Genomic DNA, 18,104 nt, shown 5'->3' with positions numbered 1-18,104 from the left:
GAGGACGCTCTATCCAATGCGTAACGTAGCTGTACAAACTTCCATGGAACATTTCAGTGGCATAACCAAACTTAATACATTTTCTAAGTACATCTCCTAAGATTCTATTGCACAATTGAAGAAATTTATCAAAGTGCAGAGAACGGACAAAATCTTAGAGAAACTCAGCTTGCCGTTCGGTAAATCCCTGCTCAGTTCTCAAAATTATTTTGCTCGTTTGTGCCTTTACAAAGAGAATATATGCCATTTGTATATCAGACTGAAACACACAAAAGAGCAGTCCACAAGTGAAATGTTGGCAAGTCCTCTCTGCAGCAGAGATACAACAACCCCGGACAATCATTTTGGTCTCATCAACTGTAATCCATGTGTGCATTACAGTTTGTAACCCAAGTTGCATTTGCTTGGGCACTCCCTAATCTAAAAGGGTGAACCAGATGTGGACCCCATGCTCACTGTACCTGGAGGAGTATGAGCTACACCTCGCTGATGAAGCCCAAAGAAGTCCAAAACGACCATCTGAGGCTCTCATAGTCTCAGTTTTTATCAAAGTGGTCTGAAAAGTGACAGTTAGATTCCATTTTTTTAATTTAAATTTATTAATAAGTGTTCTAAAAGTGACATTTTTAGTTGTAAATTCCATCAGCTTTTGCAGAAATTCCATTTTTTTTTTTTTTTAAGAAAAGGGAAGTGAATAAAAAACTTGTCTCAGAAAAAGTAGGTTAAAAACTGATAAACCATTGCATCAAAAAAAAAAAAAAAAAAGACATATATATTTAAAATACCGGTAAGGTAAAAAAAATAAGCAACTTTAATAAGTGTCCCCCCTTTTTTTATTATGACTTCTTCCTGCTATATATGGAGAATATCTTTTTAGCTTCCTTTATTTATATATTACAGAAAAAAAATTGTTTTCTCTGAAAACACAATAAATACCGAGTTATAAAAAAAAAAAAAAAAAGAAGTGTCAAAACATGATTTTTTAATAAAATGATATAAAAGATTATTGCGTCTCTCTGTGTAGATTTTTTTCTTGCATGTCGATTAATCCAGGCTTTGCTGTGATCTTCACAGTGATGGCGGGAGAAGAATAAGGTAGGAGATTTAGAGTGAGGTCATGTCAGAGCTGGTAGATGACTCTATCAAGACGTAGCCAGAAGACGTTCCTTCCTTGCTCTGTAGCTTCAGTACAGAACTTTGATTTGACTCCCCCACTGGACATGGGACAGATACACTACCAAGAAGGATGTCCCTCATCAACCGAGACAGCCAAACCTGAAAGACGTATCGATCAATTCAAGAGTTGAACACAAAAAAGTTGCAATGAACACAAAGAACACTATTAAAGATATAGCATGGAATAAGGCCAAGAGGTCTGAGATTATAAATCAGCACCCGAAGGACCACCAGCTAAAATGTTATCATCAGATGACATTGTTTGTATGCCAACATATAGTCGCTATTAAAGATAAACTTGCTTTTCTCCTACCAATAAGTTGTTTCATTGATCATTTCACAGTTTTATTGCTCTACCACATCTTACACTTAGAATCTTGGCCTTCTCAATGACTTGGTCCATTTTATTCTTTGTAACAAGAAAAATTCCTGATCCCACTATCTACAGTCTGCAATGAATACTCCTCTGTCAATTCTTACACTGGCTTCCTGGTAGGTATGTCCCTTCTCAGTCTCTCAGCTCTGCTGGTGACCTTCTCCTGACCGCTGCTTGCACCCTTCCTGCTAACTCATGCTTGCAGGACTTCTCGCAGGTGGCTCCTTTCCTTTGGAACTGCCTGTCTATCCCCATCAAACTCTCTCCTAGTCTTCATTCATTTAAAAGTCCCTTAAAAGCACTCTCATCAGAAAAGCTTATGGCCTCCCAAAGCTTTGAAAGTGATAGTCTTGCTTTGGTTGGTTTGGTCCCACCATGTGTTATTCGCAGTAGTAAATGACATGTGACAGTTAAGGAAAGCAGATGGTTGGAAAGATGAGTGGAAGAGATAAGGTATGACTCACCTTTACAACTAGAGGTCTACGCTCATTCTTCCGATAAAAAACACCTTTCAGGTCAAATTCTGGATTGCGGCCTTTTACAGTTTTAGAGGTCACCTTCTCCCCTTCACAGTGAATGGTAACGTAAACACTAGGGTCTTGCAAAGGAGAAATCAGACAGTGTTAATTCTACCTTTGGTAGTTGTCCATACATCCCAAAGCCCCCAACTAATAGACAGATAAAAAGAGTAGAACACATACATACCATGGTTGCTTCCTGGTTGTGAGAGTCCAGATGCTGCATGTACGGTAATGGAGGTGACAGTTCTAGGAATGCCAAGGCAGAATGACAGACAGGAAGGCTTGGGAACATCACGTGTGAGCTCCCTATGAATATAAATAATTTCTAGAAATATTGGAAAATGTACACCCTGGTACACTTTATATGTTAAATATGTCATAAGAAATACTTGGTTTAAAACAGTTTAGGAGAAACATATTCAGGAACTGTATTGACTATCAGACTCGAATTGTTAAGTGGTTAGAATACGGACTTAATGATAGATGGCAGAGTTGTAATGAATGGAGTACAATTAAAGGAGGGACAGTTATTGAGTGTTTTTAGCTTACAGAGACACTCTGGACCCCTAAAGCACATTAGCTCACTGAAATGCTTTACATGTGAAGAGAGCACCCTCCCGTTATCATTTTACAAGAAGTAAAGATTTCAATGGAAATTGGTACTTTTATAAATTAACCTCGTGACACCCCCTGGCTTTCAAACAGACAACCAGTCATGTTGCTTTCTATCCTGTTCCTTCCTTGGAGTGGAGCTAGACTCAATAGGAAATAATTACACAGAGCACCTGCCTTGCAAAGGCTTCTCGATGAGATGCATTGGGATGTCTGCAATTGGACAGTCACAAAAAAGTTATGCTGGGGAAGAAGGGGAAACAGATTTAAATCTAAATGTAGCCCATGGGACAGCGCAGCAGCAGAATGGGCCTTGACAGGGCCAATTTTTTTTAAATTGTTAGGCATGGGAAGAGTTAAGTGGGAAGGTTAAAGGAGGGGGCAGGGTTTTAGTCCAGTCATATATAACACGGCCATCTTGAGAAGTGGCCATCTTAATCAAATCTTCACTTACCTGTTAGTTGTCCCACCCACCCTCCCCTTTTTGAGTCGCTCATAGGGGATACTGTTCTCGGTTTCTTCACAGCGGCAGGGAATGGCAAGGTTAGATTGGGAGCTACATGGAGTAGGAAGTGGGGCATGGATAGGTTTAAGATGATTTAGGCAGGAGTTTACTTGGTTGGTAGGTTTGAGCTCTTTGGTGGCTCCGAACCTGGTTGTGTAGGGGTGTCTCGGTACACCCCTGCAGTTTATCATTAGACCGCCATGTTATGTATATTGTTATATACTGTTTACTGATGGGTTATTGCCAGGGGAGATTATGGTTTTAAAATGCAGTGATAGTTGTTGGCAATGTCCCCAATTGTTATAATTGCAACAGTAGAAATTGGTGTCTGTGTTTTTTTGGGATCTGGGTAATGGGCTATAGATATGCCGTCATACGACTGTGCGCATGTCAAGCATTTTCATAGAAAGTGTAACACAAGGACAAGAGGCCATGATCTCAACTTTTTAGTTTAGGACCATAAGCACAGTTTGTTGGTTGATCCATCACATAGACTTCAAGTGGACGTGGTCAAGACAAAATCTGTAAGGGATTTTAACAAGGTTTGGTGTGCACACGATGGTATACGAAGAACTAATTACGTTTCCAGTTCACATGCAAGTTTCTACACCAATATAAATAGGCGCTTGCATGGCAGTTATAGTATCCTTTCCAGGACGAATATTAAAGGGTGTGTGTTTGTGAAACAGTACCGTGAAAATAATATATAATGGTGTTGATTAGAACTTATTGTAGAAATTCAAAGGGACACTATATGCATCCAGGCCGCTTCTCCTCAATGAAGTCTGTTTAACCCGGTAATTAAACACATCACTGTTTTACCACAACGGTAGTGTTTACATTGCAGGGTTTAAATGCCTCTGGTGGCTGTCACTCTAACAGTGACACTCTGGAGGCACTTCTAACAAAATAGCCGAGTGAAACTCAGTGCAGTGTTTTGCCGCGCATGCTCACCAACCTCCCAAAGTTTTAATACGGGAAAGCATTGGCTTGGCAGAGATCTTCCAAACTGATTATTTCAGCTAATGAGGCTGGGGTCAGCTGCAGAAAGAGGCTTGGTGTAATATACAGGGAAGTAAACTATATTTTAACCCATACAGGGGGGTGGGGGATGACCAACACAGTAACTAGGACACGTGTGTATTTCTAAATCTATAGTGTCCCTTTAAGCAGTAAAATAAGTCATTAAGTTAGGGTAGGGCTTTCCAACAGTTTTACATTTTGCGTGTAATTAGTAGTTTTGTCTCTTCCTCTCCAGACATATCCATCCAGTTCTCCGCCTTATGGCAGAAGTGACTAAGCTGTCCAGACCCAGAGAAAGATTAGGATGAGAACAAAGTCAACTTCAATTTATACTCAACTATGTGGAGCTTACAGGTTATTCTGGTTCTAGGTGTCAAGGATCACTATACTGTCATGAATACAAACGTATTTTGGAAGCCCCTCTATCTGTCTCACTTATGCTCAGACAGCCCTACACATATTAAAACACACACACGTAGATTATTAATCCCTCAATGTATATGAGTAACCAGGGACAGGTACCCTGGTGAAGGGTTAGCCCACATAGAATTGAACTACTTGAATCCTCATCTACACAGAAAAAAGAGATACAAACAAACACAATAAATTCTAGTGCTAAAACTCCCACTACTCCTGGGCAGAAGCAATGGCTGTAGTATCAGCCCAAATACACAGTATACATTTTTTTTTTTTTAAATGTTACAGCAAGAAAATGGTCTGCATCTTATCATAAGCACACCCCTGGTGGAAACCTGTGGAAATGCAGTTAAAAACAAAAGTTAATATAGCTTTTCAGCTAGTGATACAAAATTATATTTTCTGTAAAATGATGGCTGGTAGTCATCAAGTTTTTCCCATATGTTTTACTGCATCCCATAGATGCTGAATATTGTTATACCTGAGTCTGATGGCTCGGTCTGTATAGATTCGGAGGAGAAATGAGCCGGTTTGACCCGGGCTGAAGGTTGTCGGTAAGATGATGTAACGGCCTTTCTGTAACTCTGTGCGCAGAAATACACTGCGAGAATTGATGTAAGTGGAGGATGAGACTCCGCTGGCCTGCCGGTGTAGGCGGTATATTCGGTTTATCTCCACCTGATGGAAGAAAAAGAAGACGGTTGGCTTGTACCCCTAGGCCATTGTCCACTCATTATCGGTATACTCTATCATCTTTCCTTCCATAAGATACCAGCTAGAGGCTGTAGAATTGATTTTGGTGTATTCACAAATAAAAAAAATATATAGTCGATAGTCGTACACAGACAGAGATATCCACAAAAATAGGACATGCTAAGAATTAAAAAAAATAAAAAAATATAAAGGTCAATATAACCAAATTCAAAACAAAAAAGTATTTCTTAACTCAACTATTTTGGCCTTAATGTTGAATTCCTCACAATTTTAATTTAAACAATCCTGCATATCATGTTAAAGGAATGGTGTCCTGCCAGATCATGTAAAACGATGTGAGCGAGAATTAACAAGATACAACACTATCTCATTATTCCTTCACCACAAGACAAGTTTATTTTATTACCATGCACTTATTTACACACGTTTGCTGGAACCCATACACAATACAATGACGGATACAAAAACAAAACCTGTAAAATACACCTCAGGGGCAGCAAAGTTAATTATGAAGCCAATTTTCTTCCTTGATGTTGTGACCTCAAGACATTGATATATTTTCTACTTTAATTGACTGTATGGTCACTGACTGCGTCTTAACACGTGAAGGTCTCAATGACAGATAAACATCTCTGAGCCAGATTTTTATTTGCACCGAGGGTGAATGGAGTCTATTAAAGACAAGTGTTTTTTTTAAACTACGAGTTACCATATCTAATTTCCCGCTGAGCTAATTTACTGTTTTTGTAAGTTTTATTGCTTGTAGAGTCTAGGATACAGATGCACACAGTCTCAAATCACCAGACATGGTTGTATTTCTGATTAGCCACACTAGCCCAGTTTTGCTCATTCCATGTTCATCCTTCCAGTTCCATACTGCCCAAAATTCTTTAGATAATTATATTTTTACTAACTTAGAGTGCGGGGTACGAATCCCTGCAAAGTAAGTCTACTTAACCAGGTCCTGCAACGAACAACAATCTACTTTTAAACAGCAATGAACATACAATTTATCACAAATACAGATATCTAAATATTATCATCATTTATATAGCCCCAACATATTCTACAACGCTTTATAATGAAATAATGTAATTAAGTAATTTAAATATTGAATATAACAGCGACAAGAAGTGAAGAAGACCATGCTCAAACTAGCTTACAATAAAAGATAGATAACACCCACCCCGGGATCTTGATTATCTACTTCCCCAGTCCAACCGAGAGTTGAGATTGGCCCTGGTATGGAACACTTTTGCAAGCTGGGATATCCTCTGCTTTGATGCAAACATACCAACTCTATTGCCAGTACATTGACATCAGTAAGACCAATTCTTCATTCCACCAACAAGCACAAGAGAAGTTGTGATAAGGAGCAAGAGAACTAACTGTACGAGTGCTCTCCAGCTCTTCCTTGACCTGTTAGTTATATTAGTTGAGCAATAGCTGTAGAGGGGTGTACCTTAAATACAAAGAAACCAATGGGAAGGTTTTCTCCCCCACCAATGCTGCGTTGAGTCCTACGATCCTCTTGCTCCAGGGAAATTAGAGCACACTCCTGATTTAAAGTCACATCAAAAACAAACTGGAAAGAGAGATTTAAAAAAAATTTGTAGTGCAGGTAGGTTGCCACTGTACTTGTTTCGATATCATCTCAATAGGAGTTAGCGGTAAAAACTATGGAATATTAATAGATCATGTTAACATTGTGAAATTTACCAGTCTACACAGTCTACAAAACTACACAGATAAGTTGATTAATTGTGACTGAATGGCCTAATATATATATACACACACACACACACACACCTATTTCAATTTTAAGGCCAACATTGCCAAACCGGAAGCATGGCTAACTGAGAGAATTTGTCCAGGTTGTGGTTTTGCTATGGCTATTGGCTATTTTTTCCATAAATTTGGAATTCCCCTGGAACTCTCAATTTAGTGAAGAACTCTGTATGTTTGTTCCTTTGGTCGGTAGCTCAATGTGAGAGTGGACATCTATGGGTGGTGTATGAAGCACACGTGTGGTATTGGTGGGTACTTTGAGTAGCTAAATGCAAGGGTGAATACCTGTGGGTTGTGCAGGTAGGTGTCCTTGTAGTTAGGGCAACCTCCACTTCGGTCTTTCAATGGATCTGGATCTTGTTTCCATGTAGACATGACTGACACCTCACTCCAGGTTTTGTGAGTGCTGAGAAAGTGAGTGTTCACTCGACGGCAGATGATGAGGTCAGTGAAGTGGGAACAGAAATCATCCCAGCTCATCCTTGTGGACAGAAGTATGAAGAGTTTGAGTTGGTTATATATATATATATATACACATATACACACACACATATACACGCACACGCACAGAATGTTTAATTATTTATTTTTTTTACAGGCAAATATAACATCTTCTAAAGGTTATGTTAAAAATGTAGTTATTAGAGCAGTTACATAATTGGCCATCAAAGAAATATGTTTGTGTATGAGTGGCAATGCAAATAAACGGTCAGGCTTTGCTGATCAGTCTTCTGATCTATGTAAAATCTCCAATATTTGATGTCTAATCACTTAAAAACCTAGTACTTTAGAACAGTATTTAGCACACTATAGTAAATAGAACTATATCAATCATTTGGAGTCATTTAATGGCTTTGTAAAGGCACTATCCTTCTTACATGTAGCTATAAAATACACACAACTTAACACTGTAAATGGCTTTATATGTAAGCTACTACCCAGGAATAATTCAGTAGCAATTACCAGAATTCACCATCGTCATTCACGGTAACCCCCATCTTTTCGCGTTCTCTGCGACCAACTTTCTTCCACTCTTCTGAGCTGTAAATACAAATAAGACTTGTCAATGTGCTAACTGCAGAAGGCTTAGAGTAGACCCATAGCTGGACCCTGAATGCCATACTTATCACTCCAAGCCCCCGTCCACTCTCCACTCCCCCAGGGGTTTTGCAAACGGATGAGACGCAGTTTGTGAGTCCGGAAAAGGGACATGAGTCCAGAGCGCAATTTAATGCTTTGGATACCAGTAACACTGTATGCATGACCTATGACCAGTCCGGAGGACAAGACCTCTTCTAATGACTGACCTGTAGAGGGCTAGTAGAAAAGAAAAACAACACCACATGTAAAGATGTATAAAATAGGGAATTGCGCACTGAGACATACATTGCCCTTTTTAATAAGTAGACTTAGGAGTACAAAACTCAGGTAAGCATTAGTGTGAATAAACCTTGCAGAACTAGAATTTTGAAATATTTGGCTGGAAACTCTATTGGTTCAAGTTTACAAAACCAGTGAATTGGAGTAAAATGTTTAATTCCATTCATTCATGAGAACAGTATGCTAAGGATTACCAGTGCCTTTTGCTTCCTACCTTCAAACCAAAATGTCCTGAAGACCAAGCCATCGCATGGAGACACATACTAGGTTGGATTTAAGTAGAAAATAAAATTTGAACTAATAAAATTATTAAAGTCCTTTCCAAGATAGACACACGCTTTAAGGACACTGACTGCTATTAGCTTACAGTGAAAAACTTTTTTTTTCCTTTTTAAAGGCACGCTATAGAGACACCAGATATGAGTCGCAAAGTGCACTTGCAGAGGTTGGCAGAGTACACGCTGAAGGCCTGACACCCAGACGCTTGCAGACAACTAACTGCTATTAGCTTACAGTGAAAAACATTTTTTCTTTTTAAAGGCACGCTATAGAGACACCAGATATGAGCGGCAAAGTGCACTTGCAGAGGTTGGCAGAGTACACGCTGAAGGCCTGACACCCAGACGCTTGCAGACAACTAACAAGCTTTAACCCCTTAAGGACCAAACTTCTGGAATAAAAGGGAATCATGACGTGTCACACATGTCATGTGTCCTTAAGGGGTTAAGGACACTGACTGCTATTAGCTTACAGTGAAAAACTTTTTTGCTTTTTAAAGGCACGCTATAGAGACACCAGATATGAGTGGCAAAGTACACTTGCAGAGGTTGGCAGAGTACACGTTGAAGGCCTGACACCCGCTTTAAGGACACTGACTGCTATTAGCTTACAGTGAAAAACTTTTTTTCTTTTTAAAGGCACGCTATAGAGACACCAGATATGAGCGGCAAAGTGCACTTGCAGAGGTTGGCAGAGTACACGCTGAAGGCCTGACACCCAGACGCTTGCAGACAACTAACAAGCTTTAACCCCTTAAGGACCAAACTTCTGGAATAAAAGGGAATCATGACGTGTCACACATGTCATGTGTCCTTAAGGGGTTAAGGACACTGACTGCTATTAGCTTACAGTGAAAAACTTTTTTGCTTTTTAAAGGCACGCTATAGAGACACCAGATATGAGTGGCAAAGTACACTTGCAGAGGTTGGCAGAGTACACGTTGAAGGCCTGACACCCGCTTTAAGGACACTGACTGCTATTAGCTTACAGTGAAAAACTTTTTTTCTTTTTAAAGGCACGCTATAGTGACACCAGATATGAGTGGCAAAGTGCACTGGCAAAGGATGGCAGAGTACACGCTGAAGGCCTGACACCCAGACGCTTGCAGACAACTAACTGCTATTAGCTTACAGTGAAAAACGTTTTTTCTTTTTAAAGGCACGCTATTGTGACACCAGATATGAGTGGCAAAGTACACTGGCAGAGGTTGGCAGAGTACACGCTGAAGGCCTGACACCCAGACGCTTGCAGACAACTAACTGCTATTACCTTACAATGAAAAACGTTTTTTCTTTTTAAAGGCACGGAATAGTGACACCAGATATGAGTGGCAAAGTGCACTTGCAAAGGTTGGCAGAGTACACGCTGAAGGCCTGACACCCAGACGCTTGCAGACAAGTAACTGCTATTAGCTTACAGTGAAAAACTTTTTTTCTTTTTAAAAGGCATGCTATTGTGACACCAGATATGAGTGGCAAAGTACACTGGCAGAGGTTGGCAGAGTACACGCTGAAGGCCTGACACCCAGACGCTTGCAGACAACTAACTGCTATTCAATCTATTACAGTGAAAAATAAGTTTTTGTTTTTAAATGCAAGCTTAAGCTATTGTGACACCAGATATGAGTGGTGGCACTGGGCAAGTGGGCACAGTATCCACTGTGAGCCTGACACAGAAGCTGGCAGGCAGGCAACTGCAATTACATTACATAGAAAAAAAAAAAAAAAGCAGACTGATGTTCTTACAGCTGTCCTTACAGCAGAGATCAGATTAGTCCTTCATGACTGTAGTGGACACTGAATACCCTAGCCTAGCTATCAATTTCCCTATCAAATGAGCAGCAGCTACACTTTCCCTCCTCTATCTAAGAATGCAGCTTCAGAATGAATCTAAAATGGATGCTGTACAGGAGGTGGGAGGGTCTGGAACGGAGGGTCTGCTGCTAATTTGCTGGAATTTGTCTGCTGACCGTGAGGCACAGGGTCAAAGTTTACTCAATGATGACGAATAGGGGGCGGATCGAACCGCGCATGTGTTTGCCTGCCGTGGCGAACGCGAACACGCTATGTTCGCCAGGAACTATTCGCCTGCGAACAGTTCGGTACATCACTACTTATGTTAAATACATTTACGTATTCATTAAAATATGTTAAGGCTCAACGATGCTGTTCCAGGTGATTTGGATGTTCTAACGGTGATAGCGTCCACCTACACCTCTCTTCTCATTTCCTGAATCTCGTGCTGTGAGTAGGTGGAAGTGTGAGATACACCTTGCATCCTTTGTCACTCTTGCGTCATTAACAGGTTTCACACCAGAGCTCCATGCTCACATCTTTAAACGATATGGTCAATAAACTGCACTTTCTTAAACAGCCTAGTTTTGCGTGGCTAGCTGCATCTTTTTGGCCTCATTTGACCAAAAAGGTCTCATCCTTCATAAGGCCTGACTCCCTTCTGGTCCTTTGCCAGTTTGTGCTCCAAACGTTTGAAGTTTGGTGATTGTTCTGACATGGTCATGGCTTATGTGCCCTTTATTCTGGCGTGGTTTATTTACAGACTTTCCTTGGTTTGTCTGACTTACCTGCTCTCTGGAATGCTGGTTTCTATGGTTTGGTGGCTAGGTACACCTTATGGTATTTTTCTTTCATGGTACACTAAGCCACAGTAAGGTCTGCTACTTCGTCTTGCGGTCCCTTTTTGTCTACATTTGCAGTTATGGTATCAAATATGTATGTCTATTCCTGAAAGGGCGTTGTACAGCAGTTTTACAAATCCCTTGTTCCACCAAAATCCTTATTCACTAAATTATGAATTGTAGGCTGAAATAGTAAATCTGTGATGGTAGCCAAGTTGAGGATTTTTTCAATACGAGCTATTTTACCTTCAATTTGCTTATTGACATTTCAATCTGTTTTGTCAATTTTTTGAACATACTACAACTCATCTGGCCCGGGTACATTTATAGCATCCATATCATGAAAGACTATGAAACCGGAAAGCAGATGGATGGAAACTATACATTTGAAAGACAAGAATATAGAAAACTGAGGAAAAAAGTAGGAAAGGATTTGTAACAACAGATATGGTGAGAAAATAAGGCAATGAGATGGTTACTTACAGGAAAAAAAAAGAAAGAAAGAAAAGAAAAGAAAGAAAATAAAAGAAATAGCAATTTAAAGGGTCACTTCAAGCAAAACTCTGCACTAAAGTAGTCATGGTGCCTGGAGTTTTGATTTGAAATGCTGCTGCACATATAGCGATTAACTCCTTCGATGTTGGATTAACTCCACCTCTGGCTGGGCCAGGGGGTGTCATCAGCCAGCTAATGTCAATTCTGTCTTTCGTTGCACAGAATGTTAGCAATTGGCCAAGAGCAGTCAGCTAATGCTCACAGTCAATGAATGTTGACTGCTGTATGACTTTCCCGACTTTTGCAGGTCTGAGCGTGTCAAGGGGCTACCAGAGAACATCGGAGCCTAGCTAAGGGGGGTGAGGGGAATTGGCTCTAATGGTTATGATGCTTGAAGTAACCCTTTAAATAGTGGTACATAAAGAATTATAACTTGGCCTCAATGTAGAACACTGGAGAAACCTTAATAACGGATAATAAAGCTAAGCCATCTATTGTTCCTGGTTACCCTGATTGAAGTGCTGATGAGGGAAGCTCGAGTGTGTGCCTTCATCACTGCCTTGAACAACAACTTTTTCTTGTCTTCATCAGATGCTAAATTATCCTCCAGAAGGTTGATCGGCTCAGAGATTCCCCCGCTGAAGTCAATAAGAGCCTCTGCTGTACTACCTCCATCTAACGCCTCGTAACTACCATTTAACCTGCAGAAGCAGCAATAAAGAGGACGGCTGGTGAGAAAGTGTCGGTGAGATATATAAACACTCTAACAAGATAACAATAAAAAACAAGCAGAGAGGAGGAAAATATAAATTAGGGCATGGCTAAAGTAAGAAGATGGTGCCACTTTACACCATGTCCAAATGTATATACTCCTCTCTCTTCTCTGTAGAGTGTGATAACAAAAATAAAAAATGAACAAGTAATTGAGACAAAAATGATTGTTGAGATCAGGGGTGGAAACAGAGGCAAAATGCATTAGTGAGACTTACACACACTGTAAACATGTATACAGTGACAATGGCATGGCAACAAATAACCACTCATACACAGATTCATACCTGCACTCAACTACAAAAACATCCAAAGATATGCACACCCACAAACAGATACACAGACAAACAGACACCTTGGCTGAGGTCATTTAGAGACAAAATGAAGGTCCTTTACTCACCTCAGACTACAGTTCAGAAATATATGTCCCCCAACATCTCAGGCATTTTACTTGCCGCCCCCCCCCCCCCCCCCCCCCCCCACCCACTTATTAGCTTTTTGTCCTGACAGGTTTATAATAGTAAAACGTCTGCAGAATATGGACCTCATAGACAGATATATTTGAAGCTCGATAAGTTAAAGAGGGTCATTTCATTAGGCGAAGGTAAACTTGTACTCTTACTTGGCATACGCTTTCTCTAGTAGTGCACACCAGAATGGGCCCCCCCTTCTACCAGGACGACAGAAGATCAGCTCCCCCTCAGTGGTGGGCAGGCGGTCATCGATTACAATTTCAATCCACCGACCAAAACGCCAAAACCGGAACCTGAATATACCAGCATGGGTAGAACCACCAGCCTGAGGCCAGTCTTGTTCCTGTGGGGAGGGTATAACCTACAAGTACAATATGTGGTAAAATATTAACGATTGGTAAAAGCAATAAGAGTGTCTACTGTACTGGAGTTGTGTAGATTCACCGTATACTTATCCAGAAAAGGTTCATACAGATTAATAAATATACTCCTGACTTCACTCCAGTAAGAGAAATAAGGGAATTTACTTATTCACAAGTTTATTTGCAGTATTATTCACTAATCACAGAATTATAGCAACTTAAAGGGACACTCCAGGCACTAAAACAACTTAATCTAAATGAAGTTGTCACGGTACCAGGAGGCTTTGGGAGCCTCCATGGTAACCACTTTTACATCAAGGGGTTAAACCATATTTGATCAGTTTCACCCCAAAGATGACTCCAGCAGAGATGTCCACTTGCCCCACAGGTGGAATCTGGCTTTTGAATTTTCATATCCAAGAAGCGTGGAGGTCCACCTGGCAAGGGTGCCGCTGATTGGCTGTGAGCGGTCATTTCATGCTTTCAGCCAATCCGTGACTCCCCATTCACTAAACTGGCTTGGAAATAAATCTACATTTTCCAAGCCAGTTTTGTGCATGTGGAGTCCATGATTGGCTGAAAGCATCAGCTGACAGCTTTAAACAGATACGTTCTTAATTTACGCCTCTATTTAATCAGCTTTGCAACTGATTCAATACTGTTAGAAAACTTTCCAAATGATTTAGCTACAGAAGTCACCATTAAAGACTATGCAAATTGTTGTAGATACATCATTTGGAAAACTTATTAAATCAAGGTATTCGTGCTGATTCTGATAAAAGGGCAAAGAGGGACACTTTAATTTTAGGGGTGTGAGTTGGGTTGAGGCCAGGGACGGGGCTGTTCAGAGAAATTTGAGGTGACTTGGTAATTACAATTTATGCAACTATAATGTAACTTGGAACAAGAACAGCATATCTTATTTACACTGATTTCTAAAAAATGTTATTGTAGTTTAATGACACATTACTGGGAGTATTATTGCTGCGGAGCTCTGTTATACACTCAGACACATTACTGGGAGTATTATTGCTGTGGAGCTTTGTTATACACACAGACACATTACTGGGAGTATTATTGCTGTGGAGCTCTGTTATACACTCAGACACATTACTGGGAGTATTATTGCTGTGAAGCTCTGTTATACACTCAGACACATTACTGGGAGTATTATTGCTGTGGAGCTCTGTTATACACTCAGACACATTACTGGGAGTATTATTGCAGTGGAGCTCTGTTATACACTCAGACACATTACTGGGGGTATTATTGCTGCGGAGCTCTGTTATACACTCAGACACATTACTGGGGGTATTATTGCTGTGGAGCTCTGTTATACACTCAGACACATTACTGGGAGTATTATTGCTGTGGAGCTCTGTTATACACTCAGACACATTACTGGGAGTATTATTGCTGTGGAGCTCTGTTATACACTCAGACACATTACTGGGAGTATTATTGCTGTGGAGCTCTTTTATACGCTCAGACACATTACTGGGAGTATTATTGCTGTGGAGCTTTGTTATACACTCAGACACATTATTGGGAGTATTATTGCTGTGGAGCTCTGTTATACACTCAGACACATTACTGGGAGTATTATTGCTGTGGAGCTCTGTTATATACTCAGACACATTACTGGGAGTATTATTGCTGTGGAGCTCTGTTATACGCTCAGACACATTACTGGGAGTATTATTGCTGTGGAGCTTTGTTATACGCTCAGACACATTATTGGGAGTATTATTGCTGTGGAGCTCTGTTATACACTCAGACACATTACTGGGAGTATTATTGCTGTGGAGCTCTGTTATATACTCAGACACATTACTGGGAGTATTATTGCTGTGGAGCTCTGTTATACACTCAGACACACCAACAATATGAAGCTCCTAGAAAGGAGAACATGAGGGCAGAAAAGAGAGACAGTGGGATTTGGGCCCAAATTAGTAGGGACTGTCTCTTTTAAGAACAGTCGGAAGGTGTATAATTATATATACACACACACACACACATACATACATGCATTTATGAACATCTTTAGGGCCTCTTAAACAAGTTCTTACCAAGGCAAATAATCACCTTTTTCCACACTGAGGGGTCACCAGCCAGACATGAAGCAGCCGCCACAAACCAGCAATTCCCCAAACTACCTTGCTGCAGGTCATGGGGACTAATGCCATCCTCATCAAACAGACGGGGTGCTTGGACAAGTTCCTGCAAGGTAAAGAGGTGGAGGTCAGTGAAGAAGGGTCTTGAGATGCAGTCCATGAAAAAGGAGATAACATTTTACCTGTGGACGCTTCCATTGCACTGCCCTTGCGGGGCTGTGACTGAAATACAGAGAACGGTCAGTCGCAGAGAAAGTTGGATCTTCGAAGAGACGCCCAGCTCGCTGGCATTGCTTTTTTAATCGCTCGTAATGCTGATTCTGATAATGTTGAACCATCTCTGGGAATGGCACTGACCAGTAATCAAGGGGTCAGTCTGGAAGATGTATGTATTGTCTAGGTCAGACTACGATAAGACTTTAAGCTCTGAAAACCTGCACCGGTACATTTCCAATCCGTTTCCGGTGGCAGGGTCTGTATTTTCCTTCTATACCAGTCCACAAACTGCTGGGGTCAATACTCTCTGTGACAGTCCATTAGGTGCCAGCAGGCTCTGTAGTTCCTTCAGTTGGACACTGTAAATTGTGTACATTGGAAGGTTCTGTTTTTTTATTTCCTGTTTGATTTCACGTACAGGCTTGGAATTTTCAGTGTGACAATTCTATAGGTACCAGTTTTGGTATTTGGTCCTCAGCTCTAGGCTTTATATTCCCAATGCACGGCTGACTCAAAATCATTAATTTCTCTCTAAGTTACACCACACCTTCTCCTCAACCAGCTGTGGAGATTTAAGGCTTTCTAACGATATGCCAGCAATGAAGGTGTAGAGATTTAGATCATTGTGTCAGTCATACAGGTTAGGACTGAATATCCTGTTTTTCCTAAAATGAGAAATTGGAATGCAGAGCAGAAAGGTGACTCGAGAAATATGGACAAAGATTAGAGGGCAGAGTCCTTCTGGTCATACTACACATTCACTGTGGGGAACTCTTAATAAAAGCAGAAAACGTGGCTGAGACAATAGGGGAGAGAAAAAGAAAGGGTGATAGGAGGAGAGATACCTGGTGGAAGACACCGGACAGGGAAGCAGGAAGATTAAAGGACTAGTACTCACATGACACGGAGAGTGTGGATGAAGAATGACAGCACATTAAAAGATCATGCATAACCAGTAAATAAAAGGGTAACCGTGAGACAGAATTCAGCGAATACAGGTGAACAGAGATTTAAAGTGAAACCATGAGTCACAGGTAGGGCAGGTCCCAGATACAAAGCACACACCCAGGGAAGCATTGACACCCATTTATTCAACAGTTTCCAAGAACCAAGCACCTGACAACCTATGGTTTTCTTTAAACATGTGCTTAATAGGCACAGATAGATACACACACCACTAGGAAATATATATACATAAACTCCAATATAAATAAATATATCATTATAAAATATATACAAATAAAATGCACAACTATAAACATGTATATACACTGTACAAAAAAAAAAAAAAAAAAAGTCCTGCGCTGAAACTCCCATCACTCCTGGGCGGCAGCAACGACCATAGTACACATCAGAACAAATACATACAGTAAAAACCAAGGGAAAAAAGTTACCTGCGCTCTTCCCAAATCCCTATGCATATTTAAACAAATGGAGGTTATTTAGTTTCTCCAACGGCCATGAGAGACTTTAGCCCACCTGCCATGTCAAAGCAAACATCTCAGATGGGTCCTACACTAACCTTTCACCTTGCTTCCATAGGGGTGTATGTAAAAAAAAAAAAAGTACCCCTTTCTGTCTCATTAGAAAAATCTTTGCCAGAAGCTCAAGAAAGAAAGGTGAAAGGTTAGTGTAGGACCCATCTGAGATGTTTGCCTTGACGTGGCAGGTGGGCTAAAATCTATCATGGTCATTGGAGAAACTAAATAACCTCCATATGTATATAAGCTGCCTGGTCAAAAAAAAGTTGGCAAAAGTTGGATTTACCTAAGCAAAGAGCCTCCTATTGTATAGTTACTGCATGGGCGATTATCTTTCAGCTAGCAACAGGTTATTTAACCCCAACTGATGCAATGAATAGCTTCTCATTTCTTAAACAACCATGTCGAAAGACACATCCCGTGGTCGTGGAAAAGATGTTAGTCTGTTTGAGAAGGGTCAAATCACTGGCATGCGTCAAGCAGAGAGAACATCTAAGGAGAATGCAGAAACGACTAAAATTAGGTTAAGAACTGTCCAACGCATTATTAAAAACTGGAAGGAGAGTGGGGAACCACCAGTGATGGGCGCATCAGGGTAAGAAGAGAGGCAGATAAAGTGATGCACCTATCATGCCTAGTGCCTACTGTACAAGCCTGTGGGGGCAGTGCTATGATCTGGGGTTATTATTATGTTATTATTTATATAGCGCCAACAAATTCCGTAGCGCTTTACAGTGGGTGGACGAACAAACGTAGTTGTAACCAG

General features: G+C 40.6%; 1 protein-coding gene across 1 annotated transcript; it reads right to left on the bottom strand.

Annotated features, from left to right (window-relative positions):
- Nucleotides 1-1,031: 1,031 nt before the first annotated feature.
- On the bottom strand, nucleotides 1,032-16,095 carry LOC134601500 (calpain-5-like). Its single transcript, XM_063446001.1, has 12 exons — nucleotides 15,824-16,095; nucleotides 15,613-15,747; nucleotides 13,315-13,526; nucleotides 12,430-12,622; nucleotides 8,256-8,449; nucleotides 8,096-8,173; nucleotides 7,418-7,613; nucleotides 6,807-6,929; nucleotides 5,112-5,308; nucleotides 2,258-2,379; nucleotides 2,017-2,150; nucleotides 1,032-1,275 (listed from the first exon to the last, which is right to left on the bottom strand). The coding sequence occupies exons 1-12, from the start codon at nucleotides 15,977-15,979 to the stop codon at nucleotides 1,105-1,107; spliced, it is 1,911 nt and encodes a 636-aa protein (XP_063302071.1). The 5' UTR covers nucleotides 15,980-16,095; the 3' UTR covers nucleotides 1,032-1,104.
- Between the last annotated feature and the right edge of the window lie 2,009 nt (nucleotides 16,096-18,104).

The sequence above is a fragment of the Pelobates fuscus genome, chromosome 3 (genome assembly GCF_036172605.1).
Source record: "Pelobates fuscus isolate aPelFus1 chromosome 3, aPelFus1.pri, whole genome shotgun sequence".
In the NCBI taxonomy this organism is placed as follows: domain Eukaryota; kingdom Metazoa; phylum Chordata; class Amphibia; order Anura; family Pelobatidae; genus Pelobates; species Pelobates fuscus.
The sequence above is the reverse complement of the archived record's forward strand: the minus strand, read 5'-3'. Positions and strand labels throughout refer to the sequence as shown.